The following is a 27,073-nucleotide window of genomic DNA, read 5'->3' on the forward strand; positions in this document are numbered from 1 at the left end:
CATTTGTTTCAGCATGATTGCAAATGTGATGCTTTCCTCTACCCTCACTACACATACCCCACTCACAGGAAGGAGGCTGTTTTAATGAAAGCACCCGAAATTACAAGACCAAGCTCTGCCTACAGTATTTGACAACAAGGCCCATCTCTTCCCAGAGCAAGAACCTCAGTCAGTTGGTCAGTGAGTCACCTCCTCGTCACTGGCTGTGTATTTGAATTGTGGCTTAGTTGAAAGGAAAATTCTCACCCAAAACATTTTTCAAGGTTAAAAAATAAATTGTATTTTTGTTATTTTCATGGATCATCAGCATGTCAAGATATTTGCAGCACAGCCACAAACGAGAGTTTGGCAGCTATTTGGTATTTAACGTCAACATCAAACATCGAGTTTTGGGTTCAGTCTATCAGGAGAAGAAAGCATGCGATTCATAATTTTGCTGCAGTGTTCAATAATACAGAGAGAAATTCAGCTTGAAAAAGCTAAAGAGACACCAGTTTCTCCAACAGCAGCATCTGCATTCAAGGGACATGTGGTAGAAAATTACTGAAGTTGCTGAAATGTACAGTATATGTAAAATGAACAACTCAAAATGGGCATTGTGACCATTGACATCAGAGAAGGTTCAGACTGCCTAGTCTGAAAGATTAGAAGACCTTGGGGTGTCTCAATTTCTCGAGATATGCTAGATGGAGACTGAATTCTGTTGTTTAGACCAGATAGCTAAAAAGAGCCATACACACCCCTCTCTGTGACCTTGTTTTCTTGAGTATATCTAGCCTATTTAAAGTGTTTTTGTCAAGCAAATCATATGCAGCCACTATCATGTAGAATTTGCTGCTGGCACAAGTGCTTTAATAAATGCATTCATTAAGACAACAGAGGCTGAGTGTTTCTTTATTAATCAAAATAAGGACTGACCTGAAAGTCCAATTTTATTCATCAGGACACGTCTTATGTCTGTCTCTCCTTATCTTGCCCTTACTATGCTATCAATTACTGCTCTCTCCACTTACACAAATAACCCACAACTGAATGCAACAAGTTCATGCCTGTTCCCTGAGGGCAGACAAAAGTAAATCTGGGAAATGTGTGTAAGAACAAATTACAAAATCCACTGGACTTTGTGGAAATGAAAACCTTTAGTTGTTCATCTGAGGAAATCCTTAACATTTCTCCCTGTGGAGATAAATCATATGGATGACATGTAGTTGAAAACAACGGCGCAGAGGGTATCTTCCTTTGGCACCCACTTCCCTGGACTGGGTTTATAGGTGTGTTGGCAAACTGCAGAGGTAATGATGTTATGGAAATATTGTAAGCAGCAGATAAGTGGTGTCATCGTCCCTTACCTCCAATCAGACTGTCTTTCTTTAGCTTTCTCTGATGCCAAAATGAAGCACAGTCAATTGTTTTTCATTTGCTCTGGCATCTTACAACCTGAATGATTAAGACGACTGCACACAGACATGAAATGTGCAAAATCAAACTAAAATAGAAGTAGAAAAGGCTGGTTGAGGGAAAGTGGCTGCATGAAAATGAAGTACATTTCCTCCTCCCCAAAAACATGAAAAAAAAAACAAAACAAAAAAAGTGTAGCTTGATCAAGAGTCTTTGAGTATCAGATAATGTGATATGTAATTAAGAATGAAGCTGAGTAGGTGTTTTTGTGAGGTTATCGGTTATCAGAGGAGGTAAGGGCGAAAAGAGAGGTTAGGTGAGAACTTTCTGATATTTTGTCTGGGTTAGAAGGTTACTAAAGACGAGGCTTTTTGTTAGCACTGGATGTCAAAGGAAAGTAGTGATGAAAGAAGAGGTGATATTTGGGGAGAAAGTTGTAGATGAGTCAGCACTTGCCTTCTCCTACACATTCAGTCTGTCACACGCACACACACACACACACACACACTAATTCAGACTCACACATCATCAAAAAGAAAAAGAAAATCAGCCAAATTCTGGACAATGTTGGGAGCTGGTGAGTGTGAATGTGCCCACTGACAGTATTTTGTGTGTGTGAGTGGTATATGCATTTGTGTATAAACAGTATGTGTGTGTGCCTGTGTGCACACCATGTGATACCAGATGTAGTCTAAGAGTGTGAAATGCAGCTCATTCATCACAGCTGTCATCTATTTTGTACAGCCCAGGAGCATCTAAAGGCAGGGCCCTGATAGCACAGATAACCTAAACTCCACTTCCATCTATCACACACACACACACACACACACACACACACACACACACACACAAGGATCGAGAGACAGGACAACAGGCGTCCACTGTAAGTAAAAGCTGTTGTTTAAGTTAACGTACATTAGGAGGGTTTATTATTTTGTTTTGGGGTTTTTTTTTGGTTTGCTTTCTACTACAGGCTGTAGTTTAGCACCAGATGGGAATAAAACAAAGAGAAACACCTTTAAATCTGCACCAGAGCTACAACATCTGAGCTGTCAGAGGGGAAGATAAGCATACTAAGATTTCAGAGAACAAAGACAATCATGAACTCCTTGGGTGCTACTCAGTAAACTATTTATATACAGTCATGTTAAAATAAAGCATATTAAAGGATTACCGCCTATTTCGAGTACCATGTCAAAAGCGGCAGTTGGTTGGTTTTAGACATACTGTCGCTGTTTGTGGAGATTATCGATGTCCTGATGAAAAATTCAGTTCCTGTTCTCCTTGAAACCACTCACACAATACTGAAAGAGCTACAGTTCTTTCAGATAAACAGAAAAGAAAAGAAAGAAACAGTAGAAAATAAAAATACTGAACATTAGCAAAATATATAAAAAACAAAGAAATAGTGAAGTATAACTGCATGGCATTTAGTAAACACACAGAGGGAGAAAGCAAGAGAGGAAGGTCCTTTCCCTCTGAGAACAAAATGAGGGCCGATTGCCTGTGAGTGCACATTAGGAGGTGACCTCAGCATGTGGTTTAATAAAACAGATCTTGAGAGAATGACATTTTCATTAGACTGTAGATGCTGCATCTGGTGACGCGGTAATGGCGTCCTTAGAAAAACAATGTGTAGCGCATGAAATGTAGAATGGAAACATTTGGTCTAAGTAAAAGCGTTATTTTGAGCTGCTTGCTGATGGACAGACATAGATAGATCCAATAGGTATGACGGGTACAATATATAGAATTACAATTTCTTGAGTCGCCCCTGTCTCTATCACAGACTGATAAGACGCAGCAACACTTCTACACCCAAGCTCATTAAAGTAAAGGTGTTGTGAATTTTAATGTCTGATACAGCACTGTAGGAAGGACAATATTTGTGCTCTTCAACCTATTCGCTCATTTTAGTAGCTCATTTTAGCAAGACTTATTAAAGCATTTTCCATAATGAATATAAAGGCCAAGATCATTTTTTATTTTGCTAACCATGGTAACAGTTAGTTACAGTACCACCAAAAAAACCCCCAAAAAACCACAAGGTCATATTTTTCTTCTCAGCACCACATGACTATAAATCTAGCCTTTTGTTTTCTTTTGCACACACTCTTTTTATGTCAACAAATGCTAACATTATAGCTTCACAGAAAAAAAAGGTTGTTTTTCTTTGTATTGTACTGAATTTACCAACAGCACTGATTTTTCACTAACTTCCAGAGATAAGCGCTCTGCGTCTGCCTGATCTACAGACTTAATGTGGTATTGATTGAAAGGTTTCGTTTCTATGTGTCATGAGCAATAACTCATCCATAAAAATGTGAGAATAAGCTGTTTGTCTGTTCTCCCTGGCGATAGCTGTGAACATTGTTTTATAGTCGAGACGAAAGCATAGTTAGCACATCAAGCTATATGTCGTGCTGAAACAATGCAGCTCTTTCTGCCACTCTGTTAAACCTGCTACATCTCTGAGAGTTCTGTTGTAAAAGTCCCTGTCTTAGCCCACAGTGCTTCTCCATTCTGGACAGATTGTACCACCTTCACTGTCCTTGTCACAAAAGTTACACACAGATGCAAGGAAACACAAACCAACACAGACACACACACACACTGTCTCTGAACCCTGCTGAATGAGAATTAACCTATGCTGTTTTACCAGTGATAAGAGCTGCAGACAAACATGCACACACGCTCACACAAACACACTTATCAAGTGAGCCTCATTGACTTTTTAATACTTCGCTTCCACACCATCACTTATCCCTCCTTTCCTTTTCTCCTTCTCTCTCTCTGCCTCCTCATTCATGTTACATGCACATTAACCTCCTAAACCAGGTGGATGGAAGACTAAGCAGGGGGGTGTACAAAACTCTGAGGGCTCCCTAGACCATGAATAAAACACTGTTTAAATGAACCAGAACAATGCTGGACTCCCTGATGTAACAACTTCCCAAGAGCCACACAGCCTGTGAGGAGATGCTTGTGGCAAAAGACAAAAAAAAAAAAAAAAAAGACAGAATCATCCTCTCTTTCTTTCGCTTTTGTGCTGTCACACAATGTGCCTGTCGTTCCACAGATCCAACAGGGAGTCGCTGGACCGTGCAGGTGGATACAAGGCTAACCCACTTCCACACAACACAGAGGACAGAGCAATGTCTTCATTTTATTTTTCCTCTTCATCTTCCTGTGTCTATTCCTGATTTCCCATTCCTCCAAACAATTCTTGAATAAGACTTTAGAAGAAAGGAGAATAGTTTTTCCATTCCTGGATGAAATTAGTCATGCTCACAATAGGACAGTGTGATAGAGAGGACACTGAAGGAAAAGAAAAGTCAGTAAAGAACGACTTAAAGCAGGCTCTGTATCAATTTAATCTTTATCTATTCTGTACATACAGGGAATTCAAATAATAATCAAATAGATATGCAGGATAATATTTAACATCAAAGGTGACAAAACGTAAACTGTATAAGCACATATTTTGATATGGGTATGATGCACTACTAAATCATTTCTGCATACATGGACATGATAAGGAGAATGTAGGGTAGCTTAATTAACTGTGAAATTGAGGACCAAATGAGAAAGATGTAGAGGAAAAAAAAACAGAGAAAGAATGTTACAGTGGAAAGACAGGGAGGACAGATTAACTAGAAGACTGAAATTGAGTAAACCAGAGGGAGGGAGGGCACTAGATGACAGACTGACAGTGAAAATATCTCAAATAGTTAATAAATCTGCATCCTGCCCAATAGCCCTCATTAGTATCTTCCAAAACAACCAATATGACAGTTCCAGAAATGATTAATTCACATTGATCATTTTCTGATCTAAAGTTATAATCCTGAAGATTTTATGAAATCAAACCCCATTTTTGATACTACTATCATCTACATTTTTTCTGCAATAACTATTTGATGTATTTATATTCAGTAGTTACCTCTCTATATAGTAGTTTTCATTGTTAGTGGCAGAGTCTGCCATCCCAACGCTAGAGTAAAGTTGCCTTCACACGCATGAGGAACTCACAGGAAACGATGCATGCATGTAATCCAATGTAAGTTTACCTCATTGATAACAGTCTGTTCGTCTCTTTACACGTTGTCAATGGCACCAGTATTCAGTGCTCCATCAGAATTGTCGGTTGGTCGAATAGCTTCGAAAACTCCCTCCCCCCACATCTTTCCGATGTTGGAATTAGGGTTGCTGTGCTCAACAATTTCTGTAACTTTCTGAAACTGACAATCCAACGTTCACACCCACTTCAAGCCGTGATTGGCCAGCTGTGTGGGGGTGAGAAAGGAGCCAGGGTTTAAACTTCTCTTTCTAGCTCTCTTTTTTCATTCTTGACACAACTATTTCAGTCAGTTTTCATGTGTTCAACAGAGTGCAACACTATGAAAATAGTCCAAAAATGTGTGCCGTTATCCCCTTTTTGAAAATGATTATCGTGTCTTGCCCTCTCTATGACAGCCGGCTTTTCACTCCGCCTTGGAGTGTGGTCGTTTGGAACAGCTATAATTACTTCTGCCTTGACCAGTTTGGACAACAAAAGTTACATCCTAATGCTGCTGCTTCACATTAGAAGTGTTCAACTGGTCTAACACGGGGTGGCTTTTATTGTGACGCAGCCACAGGAAACACAGCGTATTTGTTATTGCGGTTAGTGCTGACCGTGATCGTTCAGAAATAATGCATATACAAAACAAGACAATGATTATTTTAAAATATTGCAGGGAGTAATGGAATGAGAAGGAGCAGCCACAGTGAGCTGTTAGATTAAGAGCTACAGATGACAGGCTGCACACCTCCAGCTCCTCAAAGGTAACCAACTTTATTGTGACCTGCTGTTGCAAGGAAAATTACTCGTGCTGTGCGAAGCATGAAATCAGATTGCGGTTGCCACTATTTTTGACTGACTACTTTATTAAAACAATGTGAGTTTGTTTGGCTGTGCTGTAAACAGATACACCAATTGCTCTTCTGTTGTATTTCTGAAAGAGCAGCTGCTCAAGGGGTGTTTGCTGCCCTCAGAATTATGGGGCCTGTAATATTAAATCGTAAGTGCTGTTACCACGGTAACCATTGGTGTAACTAAATCAACCAGAACTTTAAGGGAAAAATCATGAGCATAGCTAATGTTAGGGAAAGATGGCTGTCATCATTAAAACCAAGACATAACGCGAACTGCAGTTTCTGGTGTCAAAGTTACGCACTTCGTACGCCCAAACATCATTCTGAACTCGTCCTTACAGTAAAAGGTTTTGTAGTGAAGGACACTATTTGCACAATACCAAGAGTTTACAAGTCGTAAACATAAGCTGTTTCATGTTTTTGAACAAATGACCAATGCTGTCATATTTCTGGTAAGGACAGTCTCGTCCTGCACTTTTACTTACTGTCTAACACTGTAGACGCCAAGAAGGGAGGATAAAGAGAGAGGGAGTGAGGGAGGGCAGAGATTGTTTCTGGATATAAATTCATCAAGGCGTTTTGATCAAAGCACAGACTAAGCCAATGACATTGCAAGACAGACTTTCAATAAAAAAGAATAGGAGATGAGATCTAATAATGCCAGCACTAAAAGAAAAGAGTTCAACAAAGCTATCAAGTGTGAGAGCTGGACAACGTTTTGCCTGGGCTGTATAAGTTCATCAGATCTGCCCTCTTTTATTTCATTAAGAGCAATAGAAGGACGCTTGAGTGATGGCATTTATTTGATAATCATGACATATCTATATTAAAAAGGAACACACTAGTAAGAACCATCACCAAACACAAAAATGTTCAAGAATAATAATAAAAAAAAGCTTTCCATTTGTGGAGCAGGGTAGGGCTGAGATGAAGAGGAGGTAAAGGATAGCAAGAACAAAGGAAAAAGTGGACAAATGGTAGGACCTTCGATTATCATCTAAGTGGACATTGAGAAGACCTTTAATGAGTTCTTCATTATAAAATATTTATTTGACAAGTAGTCAAATACTCGCTCCAATTATAATGTGTTTTTTTGAGCATCAGTCAAGCTATCAGTCATGGTCACTTAAATTTGTAGTAGTTACAGTTGTACACTTGCAGACAGACAATATTCTTCTGTCTTTATTACATTCCCCCTTATGCTGAGTCATATTGTAAGTTTCACACATTTACAGAAGGGGCTATTTTTAGGTTCTCCTACAAGATACCATTTTAACATTACATGCAGTATGACTACAACAGTGTGCTAATTTCAGAACAGTGAAGAGAGTTGAGGACAGGGAGTGACTTACCCCAGAACCGGTTATGATATATGGAGTTTGGTTGCTCTGCCTTCACGACCGTTACCACCCCGTCTATCCTGCTACACAGCACAGGCAGATCTGACACCATGACTGGACAACAGTCCATTTTTTCAATTCTATCTTTACAACTTCCTCTCTAAGACTTTGACAAGGAGGTCGTCCCTCCACCCTGCCACTGGTCCGTCTCACAGCTTGAATCACTGAGAAGAGCCGGGTCTGGCCTTCCCCTGATCCTCGCCTAGAGATGCTTAAAAGCACTCCTGAAACTTCCATTTTGTGCAGACAGCAATTCAAAATTCCTCAACACCATTTTCCTGTAAAAGGACTTCCAGTTTTTTTCCTGTTGAGAGTGAAATAAGACTTCCTGGACGAGTAGCACTGAAAATTGTGTCAGTGTCTCTGGCTTTAATGTCCCATTCTGTTTCAGCCTCCAGCAAACAACTCCAGCATATATTTCACATCTCTGCTTCTCTGCTGTCTTTATTTCTCCTCCTCTCCTTCAGAATTGGTTGGTTTGTTGAAGAGCCTTCAGAGAGCTCGTTGTTACCGTGTAAGTGTCGGAGGCAGAGACCAACAGCTATAAATACCTCCACTCTGTCAAAGTGGAAGCCTTGAATAATTCAGTCAAATTCAGACAACAAAAAGCAACTACTGTACAAGCTCTTCAAATGCTGTGACAGCTCATCACGACATGCCTTTGAGTCAAGGTCAAGATAAGCAAAGATGCATTCAGACAAACAGACACAAAAACACATATTTTAGGAAAGAGAAGGGAAGCGGAAAAGTAGGAGTGTTCAGCACAGGTACAAATGTATCTTTAACACTGAATCCTCAAGCTGAACTGAGTGTACTGAATCATCAATGTCACTGGTCAGTGCATTTATGCATTGGTAGTTCCCTCGCTGGAGTCTGAAAGCGTCATTGTCAGCTCAGCAGTATGATATACAGTGTTACGTCCTGTTTAAAGGCTTACTAAAAGACTGCGAAAGCGAGCATTGTGGTGGTTCTAGTGGTTTATGATGTTCGTTTAGCTTAAAAAATCAAAAGAACTACATAGTCAGAAACTATGAATCTTTTAACTGAACTGAGCAAAACAATTCAAAGCAAAAAAGAGATTCATAATTTCCACCTTCCAACTCTACAGGAGAGTGGGGGACTGATGCTGAGAGAGAGATGGAGATAGGGAGAGTGAAATATGGAGAAAGAGAAAAACAGGGGTGCCCTGGTGTAAAGGTAGGCGTGGGATTACAGTAGTTATGCCCAGTCAGAGGGATGTTTTATAGCTCTGCCAGGTAAGTTGCTGTGTGTGTGTGTGCATGTGTGTGTGTGTGTGTGTGCCTTGCCACATTATGTGACACCCCACAACAATGAAACACAGTAGCAGTCAAGTCATGGCAGTAAAAGAGTTTATGTAAACAAAACTATTCAACCAACTGTGTATGCAGAGTGTAAAAATGACTAGAAATGCAGTAACCTGCCCATGTGTGTACGTGCTTGTTTATTTGTGTGTGTGTGTGTGTGTGTGTGTGTGTGTGTGTGTGTGTGTGTGTGTGTGTGTGTGTGTGTGTGTGTGTGCAGGTAACCTGTTGTCACCCAATGTGGCCCCTGTCAAATGTGATATGTCTCTGCTCCACTGTGGGACCGGCTTCAGCTTTGATTCATTGTTCAAATAGCATCGCCATCTATTATGATTTGATATGGATCTGTCCTCCAGAGAGAGAGAGATGGCTCAACACACTTGACTGACTTCTGATGAAAAGTACAGATAGTGGCCATCACTCTGCTGCGAACAAACAAACACCCACACACACGCACGCGTGCGCGCACACACACACACACACACCTTGAGATGTTCCACTGTAGGACACAAGTTTTTTTACATGGGTAAACGGCAGGACTCCTCTTGAACTGCCAGTCTATAACACTGACTCAGCTAAACTTTATTACAAAAGACATGTCTTCCAAACTGTGGTTTATTCTCTCTCTCTCTCTCTCTCTCTCTCTCTCTCTGGATTAGTTGGCTATGCTAATCTATCTGCTGACTCCACACAGTATATACAATAACTGAAGTGTGTGCGTGTGTATAAGTATGCATGTGTAAAAAAGCCTGTCCATTAGTATGCGCGTGCACATACAATGCTCTGTGGCGTGAGCATTTGCATACTCACTCTGTATTTTACAAGTCGCCACTAGAGAGTTACTGACTGAACTCGTTATCTACGTGATTTGCAATGTGGGCCTGTACTGACAAATTTATCGCACCATGAGAGAACTTAACAGAGAGTAGTTTGTCATTGAAAGGTAAATGCTTTTCTGTTAGTTATTTTTATGAGCTTGCTCAGTTTAACCTTTGAAAACACTAAAACTACAGATTGAATAAATCTGAACAATAAGGCATAAAATGTAGAATTGCTGATATAATAAATCACAATAAAAGATGGACAAGGTGACTGTGAGAGCACAACGGGCTTGATGATGGATGAGGACACACTGGAGGATCAGAGCAATATTTGTGATTTTTATATTCAAATAAGTATTCTATTTATTTTCTATGGAGCAGCTCTGCATTTTTCATTTTGCCACCATCACAGATCTGGTCTTTAGCTTTCTGGTTTTCATGGTCTTGAATTGGACTATATTGAATCAAAATTAAATGAACATACATATATCGGTTAAGTCAGTCAGTTAGTCCCTTTTAAATGACAGCAATGCGCTTAAAAATATTATTTTTAAAATATATAATATTGAAAAATTATATTCTAATAATTATGTTAAACCTGGTAGGCAGATGTTGGGTTCTAAAGCATGCAACTTAAGGCATTAAATTTTGTCTCACTTAACAGCTTATGTTGAGCTGACATTGAGCAATTCTCTTAAGCCTTAAACATGCATGGTTTCTACGAAGGTATAAAATAAATAGGGGAGAAATAACTGTGATTTCCTGTCCCCTCCACAGCAAGCAGAGGGAAAAGGTGTGATAAGAAAGAATCTGTTGTTACCAACATGTCTTTGGTGTGACTGGCCTTACACAAAAACATTCATATTCATTGTGTTAGTATGAAATTCTAGGTGTAAAGGGTGGTGATTGCAGCTGTCCTTGAAATGCACATGATAAAGATGAGAGAGGAAAGAAAGAAAATGAAAAGGGTGATGGAAAGGAGGTAAAAGGTTGAAGTTGCCAGGTTCCTGTCAAGTAGGCAAATGCTCTGTAATATACAGGAGGCTTAAATCGTATTTGCGATTGCACCATTGAAATACATCCTCAGTAACCGTCTTTTAAAGTGACAATATGAAGGATATCGCAACTCATTGTGAAATAGTGTCAAAAAATTTCTACTACTATCGTTAAATGGGCTTAGATGATTACTTACATCCATCATTGTAGCAGCAATAACTATTGACCTTGCATCTTGGACATGAGGGGAAGAACAAAGCTACGCAGCCCACGCAGACCCACTGCTGTTGGGGAAACTATGCTGATAGAGTCACAGTTTTGACCAGATGACTCCCTGTATGATCCCTCAATAATCCATTGCACCATCTCTCTATCCCTTCTTACCTCTCTTTTCCACCTTACCCTCCAGCTTGCTTTGCCCATGTCATTCTCAGCTGCCGCAGCAACGCTGATGTTTAAGCATTCTAGGGGAGTGCAGACACACTCCAAAACTTCTTAATGGGCAGGCTAAAAATAGCTCAGGCTGGATCTGACTGGGCTGATTCATGCGGCTGTGAGTCATTCAACTGTGCCGCGGTGTGAGGAGAGAAAGGGAATAGAGTGAACGAGCACAAAGAGAAAAGAAATAAAAGTTTGTACGCTTGTTAAGATATCAAACCATTGAGAAAATCAAGCATTGCTTATCCCATCACAGAGAAAAATGTGCATTATTATGCTGCGTGTGTGTGTGTGTGTGTGTGTGTGTGTGTGTGTGTGTGTGTGTGTGTGTGTGTGTGTGTGTGTGTGTGTGTGTGTGTGTGTGTGTGTGTGTAGAGGTCCTTAAGGACATCTGAGGCTGCAGGGCAACCTAAGAAAACTTAAGGCTAATATAATGGAAATTGGGGCTGGTAAAAATTTATGGCTGTTTCATTTACCATTTGGCAGAATTTGTCTGTCTATTTGGCTGTAGCAAGGCGATTTCTTATTGGGGCATAGCAGAGTAGGGGGTGGAGTCTTTTTCGGTTGGAGAACTATAAGATCCCAACAGATTGTAGCCAACAGATTAACAGTACTATTGCTGAAAATGAGTAGCCCCCAGCAATTTGGTAGCATCATTAGAAAGGGAAGAGCAGTTCATACTCACATCATTATCCCCTCCATTACCATGGGTAAACATCTACTATTAACCCCCACATACAGGCCAGCAGCATGTGTGCTGTGTGTGTGTTAGAGGGAGTGGGGTTAGCAGGATGGGTAAAGATATTCAGACATATTCTACAGTTTTAACAATTGTTCAGCTTTTTAAAAATGCTGGACTCTCAGTAGTCTGGAGAGCACAGTTCTTTTTTTTATACCTTAAACAGTACAATGATTTATAATAACACGTGGACACTGCTACCTCCCAGACAAAAACACATATCAGCCATGGCCCACAGCCATTAGAGTTTCACCACTGCATCACTCACTGTACTCTTAATGAATAAAAAGTCTTCGCTTTTCGCACTCATTTTCTCCATCAGTCGCTCATGCTCTTGTCTTTCCTATTTTGTCTTTTTTTCCCCTTTGACTTCTACACTTCGCTTTTGTCTTTCCTCCCTCTCTCTGTCCCCTCGAGCACCAGTTGAAGATGAACTGTTGGCTGCAGGTAGCCCTGGCCATGCTGAGAGAGAGAAAAGCAGTGTGGTGACAGATAATAGCCAAGCGAGTCAGTGATGGTTTAAACTGAGCCTCTTTGACATGGTCACCTGCTTCCATTTTCTTTCTCTCTCACTCTGTCTCTCTAGTGCTTGCTAGCAACCTTTACCCATCCCCTCTCGCTCTCCCAAACTGAAACTGCTTTTTACATCATCCCATTTTTTGGTCTTTACCCTGTCTCCATCATTGCACTTTCAAACCTGGCAGACAGGACAGAAAAGAGATGGAGGCAGAGATAGATAAAGAGGGATAGCACTTTCAGAGTCATAACTCATGGATGATGTACAGTGGCAGAGAGAGAGGGAGCGAGAGAGAGTACTGTTTGGGTTACTTAATTGTAGACAGGGCTGTCTTTCCTGCTTCACTAGGCGAGACATATTGCCCTAACTCTCAGTGATGCCTCAGTGGTTGCCTTCAGATAAACAACACTGTGTGTGTTTTAGTGTGTCCCAGTATGTGTTATTCTGCTGTTGATGAATCTAAGGATGAGGGTGAGATTAGCTTTGAAATGCCTCAATAGATTGAGAAATTACCATGTTACTAAATAATATATTAAATATATTGCACTGCATAATATACTTTTATAATTTTGATCATTAAACACAATTTCAAAATATTTTGTCAACATTTTATGCAGTACTTAAAGTATTCAATTACTCTTACAGATCGAAGATTTGAGTTTAAAGCATGGATATATCAAGAAAATCCATTCAAAAAGGCCTTCTCTGGCCCAGCTGTTTGCTGTCTCCACGCACACAAAAATGGTATGACAATAATTTAGTAATACAGCTCTTCTAGACTTTCCAAATATTATTGGACCGCCTGGATACAATTCTGATTATTCAAAAAGTCATTTTGGTGTATTTGTGACACTCAAAAAAATGTATTCATTGTTTTTCAGCCATTCCTTTTGTAGTGATTGTGTATGGGAAAAAGGCTTTTGGGACCACTGTGGGTCATGTGATACTGCAATACTGCCAAAAATGTCCTCACAGCCTAGCGCTGTTCCTGGGGTGCTTGGTTTAAAGGGTCAGTGAAAGTTACATAAAGATAAAGACAATCTAATGTGACGTATTTCTGAGTGAAACGGCATGTGTGGTTGGAGTATAGTGATGAGAGGGATTTAAATCAAACTGTTTGATTTGATTGGATCATTAAAAGTGGGTGTGGTTTAGTAAAAACAAAGTGATACAGAGCTGTAAAGAGATACAGGGCTGTAGACGACTGCTGGCCTCCACCCACACCTCCCTCAACAGTGTTACTAGATCAGGAGGCGGAGGACGAGAGAGAAATTAATAAATTAGACCTCAACCACATTCTTTGGAAATGTAAACAAAGTGTTCCATCCAAACACACACCCCCTATTATGATATCTCTCTGCAAGCTACTACAACCCAAGAGTTAATGACCAAGTGTGGTTTTATATGATGGAGTTAGCTAGTCGGCTCAAATCACATCTGATGGGATTCATTTATGTATACACCCCCAAGTTCAAGATGAGTCAAGAAAACTATTTTAACATTTTCCAAGAAGAGAAAAAAGAGGAATTTTGACATTTGGCATATAATAAGACATAACGGAACAATTAACACAGGGACCCACTGTGTATTTAAAGATGTTTGGTGAACTATCAGCCTTTTCATTAACAGTAAGAATAAATGTATGCTGACACCAAGCATCCCAGTTTAATATCAAAGAGAAACAACAATACGTAGTTTCAGAGAAGAAGGACAGGGGAGGCAGAAGACACTTTTAATCCCAGAGAAAAAGGTATGTGTGGGTTCTGAGATTTTCAGGATTTATGAGTGAGTGGGGCTCAATATCAGGCCCATCTCCCTCCCTCCCTCCCTCCTTGTCCTCGTTCTTTTTCTTTCTAGCTCTCTAAAAGATACGCTCTGCCATCTCCACTTTGCTGTCCTTTAGAGTATGCTCCACCATCCGTCTCCCTCGCTATCTGGCTCTTTCTTTCCCACATTCCCCTACCTTTTTCTCACAATGCATTTAAATGGGGTATTTAGAGATTCCGGCCTTTCTCATCTCTTCACACCTACTCTGAGGTAACCTCAATCCCTCAACAACCCTTTGAAAAGGGAAAATGCCCCAATTGCCTCAAAAATAGGTCCCAGGAGATACATGATAAACACGCAAGGAATAGGGAGGTATTTATGACAAACTTGTCCATGTCTCATTTCCAATATACGTACTTGCTGCAGCATCTCGCTAAACTTTTTCACACAATGACCAGATGTTTTTCATGATGCTGCACATGTTGTTGCCCCTGAGACCACAACAAACAAAATGCCATCTGTTAATTAAATGACTAAATGGGGATGTGGTCACATTAATCTGATGTACCAGTTGTAACCAGTTGTTTACAAATGGTTCCATTGAAATCTTTCATAGTAGCATGGATGACGATTCATCATGGTCAGCATATATTTACAGTGTGTAATAAGGAGGATAATCCACACAAAATAGTTTTTTTTTAAAAATGCTGACCTTTGAACAGATTTACAGTGTTAATACCCTTTCATTAGTGACTGCAAGACTAAGCCCGTTTTGTTGTTTTTTTCAATTCTTGGTTGTGATATCACAATGAGTCATTTTAGTGCAGTAAAAGTTGATTTTGCTGGCAAACTAATCAGCTTTCTAAAACATCAGGGATTAATGCCAAATATTGGTGATTTTTTGCCAGCCTGATTTTGTGTCAAGGTTAAATAATAATAAAGCAATAAATCTATTGCTGAAATGACAGATGTATTGGAGCCAAAATAAAATTTAATGAGGCATGTTGCATTTTGAGTAATTTTGAGTACGGGCCATTACTCTCTGCCTATCGTCTGACAAGTTCCCTTGGTCATACTATGTAATTTTAAGTACGATTGCTTTCTTCACCTACATGATAGATTTGAAACTCAAGTTCATGCACATTCTCAGGTGGCTGTTAACAGTCAGGTAAATAACAAACTGATGAAGTTGATGAACATCACAGATTAATGATACCATGAATAACAGTGTGGGTGGATTTAAGGATGGCATTTTGTTTCAAGCTGTGGGTTAATCAGTTTAAAAAAATATAATAGGTAAACATGCTCTTTAGCAGTGCAATTTACTGAACTGAGCTTGTCACTTGTAAATCTGTGTGTGTGCTTTTCACACTTGATGCTGCGTTATGCCACAAGTTTTTAATCACACAATTTGAGCATTTTTTATTAATGCTAAAATTTAAAAACACTTTAAAACGGAACATGTTTAAATTAAGAAAATATATAAGAAATATGTGAATGATGAAATGTTGACATGGCATGACAATTGACAATCTTGCAATTGATGTTGGTCCTGTTTTTAATACAGGCTAAACTAGTCAACCTTTTCAGTGCACCTGCGTTTAATTAAGCACTAATTATATGTCCCTAAAAGCCTGACAGTCTTTGGTGGAAAACTCAAGACAGTCGGCAGTCAGCATGGGAGGCAAATGTCAACTAATGAAGGAGGAAACTGGTCTAACTGGTGTTTATTTACAATAAGACTATATCTACATGGTCAGAGGTGAGTTGTATGCACATTCTGCTCACTTATTGTTGACAAAATTTGCAGATAATATTGCAATGTCCTGGGGATGCACAAGTAATGTCATTGCCACTTTGTGCATTGTGGTTCAATATTTTCCTGATCATTAAAACCCCTACTTAGAATTTTCAAAATCAATATTCAATTTTGTAGGCAGTGGGGGATGGTTGCAGGAGAGCTATTTTTATTGAGAGAATTTCTGTAGTTGACAATGGTGGCTAATTAAAACAAAAATTGAAGCTCCTCAGTGGCAAGGTGCCAGGTGTGGATGAGATTCACCCTGAGATGCTGAAGGCTCTGGACATTGTTGGGTTGTCTTGGCTGACAAGCTTCTTCAATGCCACATAGAGGTCAGGGTCAGTGCCTGTGGAATGGCAGACCGGGGTGGTGGTTCCCATTTTTAAAAAGAGGGACTGGAGGGTGTGCTCCAGTTATCAGGGTATCACATTGCAAAGCCTCCCTGGGAAAGCTTATGCTAAGGTGCTGGAAAGGATGCTCCGACCGATTGTCCAACCTTTAGATCCGGGAGGAGCAATGCGGATTCCGTCATGGTCATGGAACAGTGGACCAGTTTTTTACTCTTGCAGGGTTACTAGAGGGATCATCCAGTCTACATGTGTTTTGTGGTGGCTTTTGAGGTGGCTTTTGTGAAGGCTTACAACTGTGTCCCTCAGGGAGTCTTGTGGGGGGTACTGCAGGAGTATGGGGGTCTGTTATGCTATGAGGCAGCCAGTCCTTATACAACCGGAGTGAGAGCTGTGTCTGACGGAAGTCAAACACGTTTTCAGTGGGTGTTGGGCGCCAGGGTTGTCCCTTGTCACGGATTCTGTTTGTGATTTTCATAGGTAGGATCTCAAGGCGCAGCTGGGGGGAGGAGAGTGTCCAGTTTTGGGACCTTAGAATTGCTCATCTGCTATTTACAGATAATGTGGTTCTGTTGGCTTTATCAGACCATGACCATCAGCATGCACTAGGGTTGTTTTCAGTTGAGTGTGAAGAAGTCGGGATCAGAGTCAGCACCTCCAAGTCTGAGGCCATGGTTATCTGCCGGAATATGGTGGATTGCTACCTCCAGGCTGGGAGTGAGTTGCTGCTTCAAGTGAAGGAATTCAAGTATCTTGGGGTCTTGTTTACGAGCGAGGGTAAAATGGAGCATGAGATCCACAGGCAGATTGGTGCAGTGGTAGCAGGCGATGTACTGGACCATTCTGGTGAAGAGGGAGCTGAGTCGGAAGGTAAAGCTTTTGATTTACCAGCTGATCTACGTTCCAACCCTCATCTATGGTCATGAGCTTTGGGTAGTGACCGAAAGAATGAGATCATGGATACAAGTGGCTGAAATGAGATTCCTCCACAGGGTGGCTGGGCTCACCCATAGAGATAGGGAAAGGAGCTCAGACATCTGGAAAGAGCTCAAAGTAGAACCACTGCTCCTTTGCACCGAAAGGAGCCAGTTGAGGTGGTTCGGGCATCTGATCAGGAATACTTCCTGAGTGCTTTCTTTTGGAGGTTTTCTAGGTAGGTGAACCTGGGTAGACCCAGAGCACGCTGGAGAGATTATATATCTCATCTGGCTTTGGAATGCCTCTGGATCTCCCAGGAGGAGCATTGCTGGGGTGAGGGAAGTCTGGACATTGTGATCCAGCCCAAAATAAGTGGCAGAAAATGGATGGATGGAAATATTTTTCAATGAATTTACAATGTACTTTCCCCCTATTTATATTTTTAGGGTATTTACAATTAATTAACAATTACATCACTTGAGACATAAACATAAATGTTAAAATATTTTGACTGCCAGATTTTTTTGTTTATTTGATAAATACATATGCAGATATTCTGACACCATACCAAGAGCTATAGGACTTACTTTACTTTTCAGCACCACGGACAGAGCTATGGCCCAACACCAGTGCAACACACTATAGCAGAAACTTGTTGGAGTGTAACAGTGTGAGTGTACAGTATGCACATGTATGTGTGTGCATGTGTGTCTGTGTGCATGTAGACTTCTTACCTAGCCGTGGGTCATACTGCCTCATCTGAACTTCTTCCACATAGTCTGCTGGGAACCAGCCTGTCCTCCCTTTGACCGTGCCTTCCCAGAAACCTCCTTCCCCTATACTCAGCACTGTCAGAGAGAGAAAAAATAGAGGGAGGGGGTCTAAATCAGTCAAATATTGTCATAAAACAAGCCTAGTTGTCATCATTGTGAGGTTGTGGAGTCTGTAGAGCCTTGGAAAAGAGACAAAAAAGGACAAAGGGCCATATAGCAGAGTGAGGTATTTAGGTTTTTATGTTCTGGGTTCATAAATTATAATGGAGTGTGCATAAAGGGAGAGGGAAGGAGGGACAAAAAAGAAGGAGAGAGAAAGATTTTTGCTTTACAAATACACACAGATAAAGCACACTGTTACAAGATGGGAGAAACTGTAATGTGAAAATATTGGTCTGTAGCTAATGTACTGTATCGAGGTGCTTGGGCAACATAGGTTTTATTCTCGTTCATGCCAATAAATTAGAAAAATACAGAGAAAGATAGACTGAGATAGACAGAGGGAGATCAAGAATGAAAGAAAAAACATGGGGAAAGAGAGCAAGAGGACGGGAAGGAGAAAGAGAGAGATTCCTTCGAAGTTCCGCTGTGGTAATTAGAGATGAATGTATAGTTGATATTGATCTTCCCTGCAGGACTGAGCCAGCACACTCATTTCTACAACACTCATCCATTATCCCAGCAAGCTAGCAGACACACACACACGCACACACACGCACACACTCCTCAGAGATCACCAGCTGGAACTGAAGCTTTGCCAGAGCAAGCCCTTCTTCTAGACTGGTTGCTAGGATACGGCAGTACGATGTTGCAGCCAGCAGACAGCCTACTAAATGATGTAGTCTACTTCCTCTAAACTATATTCTACACTGGCATGGGGATGTGTCACAGTGATGTAACCTGGGGCACTATGAGAAACAGCCAACTGGACTTTATCTTAAGTTATATGATAGTAAAAGTTCAAATATCAGGATTCATAGGATTCCTTGTAAATAAGCTACCTCTACAAGTCGTTATTCTACACTGCTGCTGAAACAATTTACTATCATTGCTAAAAATACAAGATAGCGTAAGTACATGCTAATCATTTTTGAAATCTTGATATCCACTTGGAGACTGAAGATGCAAACCCAGCTAACCCATCCATAGCTCGCCTCTGCCAGGCTAAACATACACTCGCTAAGAGTGAAGTGGCATGCGAGAGGAGAGATTGGCTGTTTATCGACTTCCTGCTGTAAAAAACATGACACTCAGCACACCCAGGATGCATGGACTGATCCCCCTCTCTGATCTCAGCTTAACACAACTTTCTCCTGCCTTTCTCCTGAGAACAGAGTCCCTCTGTCTCTTTTTTCCCATGTTTAAACCCTTTATTCTCTCTCTCTCTCTCTGCTATACACATCTTTCTCTCCCAGTCCCCTTTGTTGTGTTTCTGAATGATTTCCTGGTCATTGTCTCCATCCCCCTCTTTGTCTCTGTCAGTGTGTCCGTCTATACTGTAATGGTGTCCCTGCAGTAGACAGTTTCCGGCTGTGCTCTCTGTTCCCCATTGACAGAAATGAAAGAAAAGGTGAGACCTCTGATTGATCTTCTAGGCCACCCTAACTTACTTCACTCACTCCTGTATCCCCCCACTACTAATCCATTTCTGGTCCCTGACACCAACACCTGACAATATGGACAGAATCGACCACTGAGTATCTAAGAATGCGAGCAAAATTCACTATTTTACACATATGAAATATCCATGTACACCTTCATACTGTAGGCTGTTCTTCCGCACATAAATATATAATGTACATACAAGCATCCTCTTAAATTAACTTTAAACAAACCCCAGGTGCTCTAAATACTGTAATCAAGCCAATTAATGGCTTGTCAGTAAAGTCAAGAAAAGGTCGATGAAACACACACACACACACACACACTGGCAAAGAAGTATTTTAATACATAACATGCTTACTAATCATCACAATGCCCTAAGCATAGCAGTGAGTCTGCATACACACAAGAAAAAATAAACACCATAAACAAAATCTCACTGCCACTCTAACACTCATAGAAAGTCCTTAATCAAAACAGCTTGGGCTATTATTTTGGCAAAATTATAGAGTTAAGTTATACCATGTTTTTACAGTAAATATGTTTCCAAATACCATAGTTCTCCCAGTTATTGGCTTTACATTATACCAGGCACAAACAGACACTACAACCACATGCATGTATGGTATATGTCCACACAGCAAAAAGGCACACATGTACAGTATGCATATGCCTTTACGTGTACTTAGAGAGCTCCTTGCTGTGTGAGTAGCCTCTACCTTACACTGCCACACTGTTTTGGTGCTTGCCAACACTGTGTTGGCATGACAACTGTCCTTGTGAATCAGATGTGGTCTCACAGGAGCCAAGTGGCAGAAAGGAACTCAAACAGTGCATGTCTGTGCAGGAGGATTTACAATATGTGTGCCGTGTTGATGTTTTCGTCCAACTAGACTGCTTTGGGACCACTGCCATGTGCAGAGCTACAGTTGTAGATAGTAGTGGGAAGAGGCATGTCTACAGTCAAGGCAGTCTACAATATGTCACAACTGTGAAACTATTATATTACTACTACTATATTTTATTGTTTGTATTATTGGCCTCCATACTGGACCATTTTAACACAATGAGCTGGGCTGGTGTCATTATTGAATTTATCAAAGTCAAAGGTTCTTTAGATCAAATCCAAAACAATCTCTGCAAGTTTGCAAAAAGGTTAGCTTTACAAATGAAACTGCATTTGAGAAAGCTATATTCACTCATCCACTCTCAGAGTTGTTAGGTCACATTCTGAGATAAAGTATTTCTAGCTGAGTGGTGTACAGATTGCTGGTCACTTTGCAGAAAGAAAGTATAATAAACCGCAGAGACATTTGGCAATTAGTTCTTCAGATGCTCTTACAAGTTTATCGATCTCAACAAACTTTTGCTGATATTGTTAATTTTGGCATTTGTCATATGCAAAAATGTCCCCACTCAAACACTGTCAGGGACTACATACAGTCTAGTTTTCTGTTCAAGACTAAGATTCAGGTAGTATTCCTCAAGCTCTCACTGCCAAATCACACAGTCTGTCAGGGCAGGTGAGACCACACACTTGGTGTAGCTGTTTTGTCTGGGTGGACACTAGAAGTGATTTTATGGCCTAACGAGTGTGTTCTATAGCCAAAGAAATAACCAAGAAGTAGAATTTTGAAGCAGAAGGACAGGCAACACCTGATGTTCATACTGAACGGTCATGTTATTTTTAACTTAATTTTAAAGTGTACCTGGGTCAGAATGAATAATGCAATTATTTCTTTAATGGACGTCTCCTGTAGGAATAATTATATGGAACGAACGCATGAGTTGAGCTCAGGCTGTAAAAGAAATACACTTAGATACTGTAGGTTGGACTCATGCATACAATGGAGACTGAAGTCTGTTTTTAAGAAGAGTTGCTTCAGTGCAAAACAATAAATTCCTCTCTATGGAGGTCTATTGGTGCTTAACTAAACAATGGTTCACTAAATATGGCAATCAGCATCTCAGCTGGACACCAGCTTTTCCCTCTACTACACAATATGAGGTCAGGCCTATCTCGACTGTATGACTAGAAGCAGTGACCTGCCATGCTGAGTCATAATCACCTCCACAGGTAAATTAGTGGGAGTAAAGACACAGCATATGTTGGCATGCATTCATACACACAGTCACCCATGAGCATGCACATTGCACACATGGATAATACACTGAGTAGCCACTTTATTATGTACACCTATTTACAGTAGTAGCACCTTGTGCAGCATACTGTATATTTGTCTGGTAATGATTCTGCAAGTCGCTGGATGCGTTGAGTGGGAGTATTGTACAATGTGGAGTTGACTGTGTCCGAGGTTGAGGTTCGGGAACTGTGCAGGCCGCTGAAGCAATGAAACCCACTGTCATGTTCCTCAAACCATTTGATGACGATATGTGCCTTGTGACATGATGCATCATCATGCTGGTGGTGTGGATAAACTGTAGCCATGAGGGACTGGCATGGTCTTCAACTGTGTTAAGATATGCTGTGTTGTTCAGCCATTCTTCAGTGGGTATCAGGAACCCTAATGTGCTAATGTATACAAAAAAAAAACAAAAAAACATTCATCACAATGTCACACTGCCACAACCAGCCTATGATGTTTACACCTAACAGGATGGCTCTGTGGATTCATGCTGCTTGTGCCAAATTCTGATTTTTCTCATCAGCATAATGCAAAAGCGGCCTGAATTTTACTCTCCTTAACGGACCGGTTTTGATGTTCCAGTTCTTTCACAAATCACAATTTTGAATAAGTTGTCTGAATCCTATATAATCCTATATACTTTAATTTAACTGAGAATACAACATGTCAATCAGCTCAAAGTCCAGTCCAGAAGTACAGAATATATTTGGGGTCATATTGTATGAATCAGGACAAACAAATCAGATGTGAGCCAGCATGAGACATTAAAAATAATGAACTTATAAAGTACAAAATACTGATTGTAAGGCCTCATAGAAATTCACAGCAAGTTCCCACAGTAGATTGTACAACATCTCAGTGGGCCATTAATGGAAAATTCTGAGCTTATATAGAAATAACATACAAACAAGGCATGAAATGTGACCAGAAAGGAGCCCCAGAGAATGAAATAAAGGGAAAGAATGTGACAGAAAGAGGCTTGCATTCAGCAATGACAAAGAGAGATGAGAGCCAGCTAAAGACAGACACAAACTGACAAAGGGAAAGAGCTATGTTTCCACAAGCGCATAGTTATTCATGACTGTCCAAGAAGTTTGCTGTCTGGTGAAAAGTCTGGTACAGTATTGTTCTCTGTGTCTCTTTGTGTGTGTGTGTGTGTGCGTGCGTGCGTACGTTACTTCTGAGTTTTGCCCTTAAGTCAGTCACGGCTCCTGATTTAAAAATAGCATCAGTGAGGATGCAGAGCTATTTATACTCTTCGCACACCCTGCCTGCAAGCTTCAATGCATTCCTGCTTGCGCACGCACGTGCCTGTGTACGTGACGACCGATTGAGCTCATTTTAATTCTTGCTTTGCTCTATTGCTTTGAGCTGAGTCATTAATTTTCTTTCTCCTTCTCTCATCATCTTTGTTTACCATCATCTTTGCTTGTATACCAAGAAACCACACACAGACGCACACACACATGCATGCACTCATACAGAGTGAGGTCAACTGTCATGAATGAATGAATGTATGAGTGACAGCTGGTGAGGAAAGGAGTAGACTTTTCAAAATACACACACAAATTTTTTTTTTACAAGTACCAGTGGGTGCGTTGAACTCCTGTATTTGCCTGCAGAAACAGACAATAAAAGGATGCAGCTGTGCTGAGAGAAGCTGATGGCTTTCTGCCACTGATGCACTCACATTGATTCAGACGGAGATGCCATGGAGGACTTGCCAAAGCCAAAATACAGCTTGATTTCCATAAAAGGCCATGATAAGATTTCTGCACACTGGATTTGCTGTACCACAGGGAAACTGTGCATCTCTGATGTCACTATTCACATACCAAATGGAAATATTGGGATGTAGTAATATTAAAGGAGTAAAATGATATATTGGGGTGATGAATAACTAGTTTGTACAACTATTTAATTCCTAACTGCTGATAAGTAGATGTGCTGCTTCATGGTACCATTGTTCAGGTAACCTGCCTCTTCAATTTGTCTCTCTATCTGCTGCATACTATTCTTAATGCTTTCCATTTAATTGCTCTATAAAAAAAATATGTAATTTTCATTTTTCCAGACTCCACTCTAACTGTGGTCTTCAGGCAGACATAAATAAGTGCTGTTATATATCCAAATGAATCACATTTAAACTGATGGACCATACATTTTCTGCAGCCATATTCCACAGTTGCATAATGCAGACATAACAGCATAGGGAAACAGTGAAACAGAGTGAAGAAATGACAGCAATTAGTAAGCTACCTGATAGATACACCTGGTAGCTTGCTCTACTTTTGATAGCATCCACTTACACACACATTTGTAACTAGGAGCTCTGACGAAACACAGGCTAATGTAATTTTTTCGCCATTCTGTTGCTGCTCCCTGCTGTTCACTTCATGCCCAGTGCTCTGCTTCACAGTTTCCTGTCTCTCTTTGGCGTAATGAGTAACTCAGTAACATTCAGAGGTGTTACCATGTGAGACAGACAAAAACCTCAACCTCAAGTGAAATGAACCAACAGTTTCAAAAATTAGGTTTAAGTTAAAGGAGATAAAGTTGTTTAAGAGTATTCAGATTAATTTTTAATGATAAATATATCAAACAAATATGACTACCCCACCTGTGGTCCTGACTTCTGGGTTAGCTTCCACAATCACATGTGGAGATCCCACTATTCTCTATTATTGTTATAATGCTTTACTGAAAACAATTTACAGCACTATTGTGTGTTTACATGCAATGTACATTTAGTGCAATATAATGTGAAAGATGGACTTGCTGAGTAAGGCTTTTCTGAATAAACAGGAAGTATATATCTGAGCCTACATGGCCGTGTCTGTGTGTGTGACACAAAGTGTGTGAAGGTGAGCGTGGAGAGCATTCCAATAACCAGAGTGGAGCTGTTATTAGATTTGGATCCCTGCACTCTTTATTAAACCTCAGTTCAATTCAATGTAATAGAGAGAGAGCAGAGTTGCATCTTTATAAAACAAGGTGGACATGCCTACATACACACACAACAAGAAGAGAAAGGGGGATGACTATGTACAGTAGTGCAACATATTACCTGTAATATTTGAGAGGCAGGATACATACTAATGCTCTGGGGGGAAAACAGAGGACACATGGGACCATATAAATATACCGCTAGTAGCAGTTAGCAAAGCAAAAAAGGAGATGAATAGGTAAGAAGTTTAATGATAAGGATGGAGGTGGACATGGAATAGGAGAAGTAGAGGTAGCTGGCAATTAAGAAGGTGATGTGGAAAAGGGCGAGTGGACCCCAGAGTAGATACAAGACTGAATGAAGTAGAGAGCCAATAAATAAGAAGGAAGAGGGATAGTCACACTGCTCTGAGTCAAATGTGGTTTGTTGTGTGTTCGTCCTCACAGGACTTCTTTTGCTTAGAAGAGGGCGAGGGAATGGCGCAGTCTCTGGCTCATCAGTATTCAACAGAGGGGGAGAAAAAGAGAGAGAGCCTGAAAGACTTGACAAGTTTAAGAAAAAAAATATGGAAACAATGAGAAACGTTTTTTGTGAATGACAGCAGAGGGGGAGCCTGAAAGACTTGACAAGTTTAAGAAAAAAAATATGGAAACAATGAGAAACGTTTTTTGTGAATGACAGCAGAGTCAGAAGGAGTGCAACAAAGGAACAAGGCTACAGAAAAAAGGAAAGGCGAGGAGGGCGGGAGTGTTGTAAATTATAGTGGGAGGAGGAGGAAGAGAGGAGGGAGGAAAACTCCAAGGCTGACTCGCAGGGATCCCTCTTCTCTTCTCATCTCATCTCCTCCCTCCCTCCCAGGTTTGAGGGGAGCTACACGACATTCCTCTTCTTTCATTCTCACTTGCTTTTTTTTTCCATTTCTCATTCCTTTTTCTCCTTCTGTATTAACCCTCAGGTGGAGACAAAAATAGAACAGGCTACCTAATAGTTATGCTCTGTCTTTTTTTCTCACTCCAGGGCAATATCACATCACGTCACGCCTGGCTCTGATGGCACAGAAAGAGGATTGTAAAAAAGCCCATGTTCAGTTTGTGTTAATTTATCATAATGGCTGTACAGCTATTATGTTGGTCACTGAATTGAATTAAGAGGGCGTGGCCTGTTTGACGATCGCGCGAGAGCGGATCAGTTTCAATGGGCAAACAGCAGAGTGAAAGCATAGGTCTTGCAGTCTTCTCTGTTAAGCAGCAAAATAATTCAAATTTAAGATCTCTTTCTGTAGCGATTTCATGTATGTATATTAATGTACATTATATTTGCTATTTTGTGATCTACTTTGAAGGTAAATATATACACAATGTATTTGATTGTTGATATTCAACATCTTAAAGAGTAAATTAATACGATTTACTACAACTGCCTCCTCTTCATTTCTCTCGTGGCCATTGGACATCAGATGTGGTAAATGACTCTCTGAGACGGTTGACACCGTAGTAGTAATTGGTGCAATACAGTTCCTTTCAAACAAGGATCAAACTATATTAAATACAATGCTGAATTATCACGCAAGACAATCTACATTAAAACATGGACACACACGGATATGACAAAATAATATCCAAATGTTATCACCTGGTACACTGACCAGCAAGGAAGAAAAAATAATGGAGTATGCCAGTGATTGATTAGCTGTAGACCAACCATTGATTGTCTGTTAACTGTTAATAGATCAGTGATAGATGTTTGTTGTTGAGTTGTTAATCACACACCTGATCGTTTGATTGACGAGTCAGGGTGTCATATAAATGATGGTGTTTATGCAGTGATAAATGAACATGCTGTAATGGGCTGACCAGCACCCTTGCTCCAGTCTCTGCTACATATTATGACATGACAAAAATGCCTGTTACTGGCTGGAAATTGCATGTGGCTGCTGTTGGGTTGGTGAGTGGTCATGGGGCTGAATTCAAGGACATTAATAACAAGGATAATCTCTTAGGAAACTGAGTCCATTCTGCATGCATTTGGAGAGAGCTCAACAAGAAGAGGTCAAGACACAAGGTTTTTCAAAAGCTACTCTCCCTGACATTACCGGGTAAGGACATGACCGTTACATGCGCATTTTCACATCAACAACTGCAAAATAGGTTGTCATTGTGCAGGAAAGAAAACACCTATTGCTAACAACCATCAGGAGTCAATAAGTCAGTTCAACTCTGCCCT

General features: G+C 40.4%; 1 protein-coding gene across 12 annotated transcripts in view; it reads right to left on the minus strand.

Moving 5' to 3' along the window:
• Positions 1 to 27,073, minus strand: part of shank3a (SH3 and multiple ankyrin repeat domains 3a) — a 159,051-nt gene that overhangs the window by 26,155 nt on the left and 105,823 nt on the right. For all 12 annotated transcript variants that reach the window (XR_006377837.1, XR_006377836.1, XM_044194845.1 and 9 more), the window contains one exon: positions 18,116 to 18,229. Coding sequence is in view for 10 of the 12 variants with exons in the window: in XM_044194845.1 (XP_044050780.1) it covers positions 18,116 to 18,229 (114 nt within the window). In the remaining 2 variants the exon portion in view is untranslated. The remainder of the gene's footprint in view (positions 1 to 18,115; positions 18,230 to 27,073) is intronic.

Source organism: Siniperca chuatsi, linkage group LG4 (assembly GCF_020085105.1).
Source record: "Siniperca chuatsi isolate FFG_IHB_CAS linkage group LG4, ASM2008510v1, whole genome shotgun sequence".
In the NCBI taxonomy this organism is placed as follows: Eukaryota; Metazoa; Chordata; class Actinopteri; order Centrarchiformes; family Sinipercidae; genus Siniperca; species Siniperca chuatsi.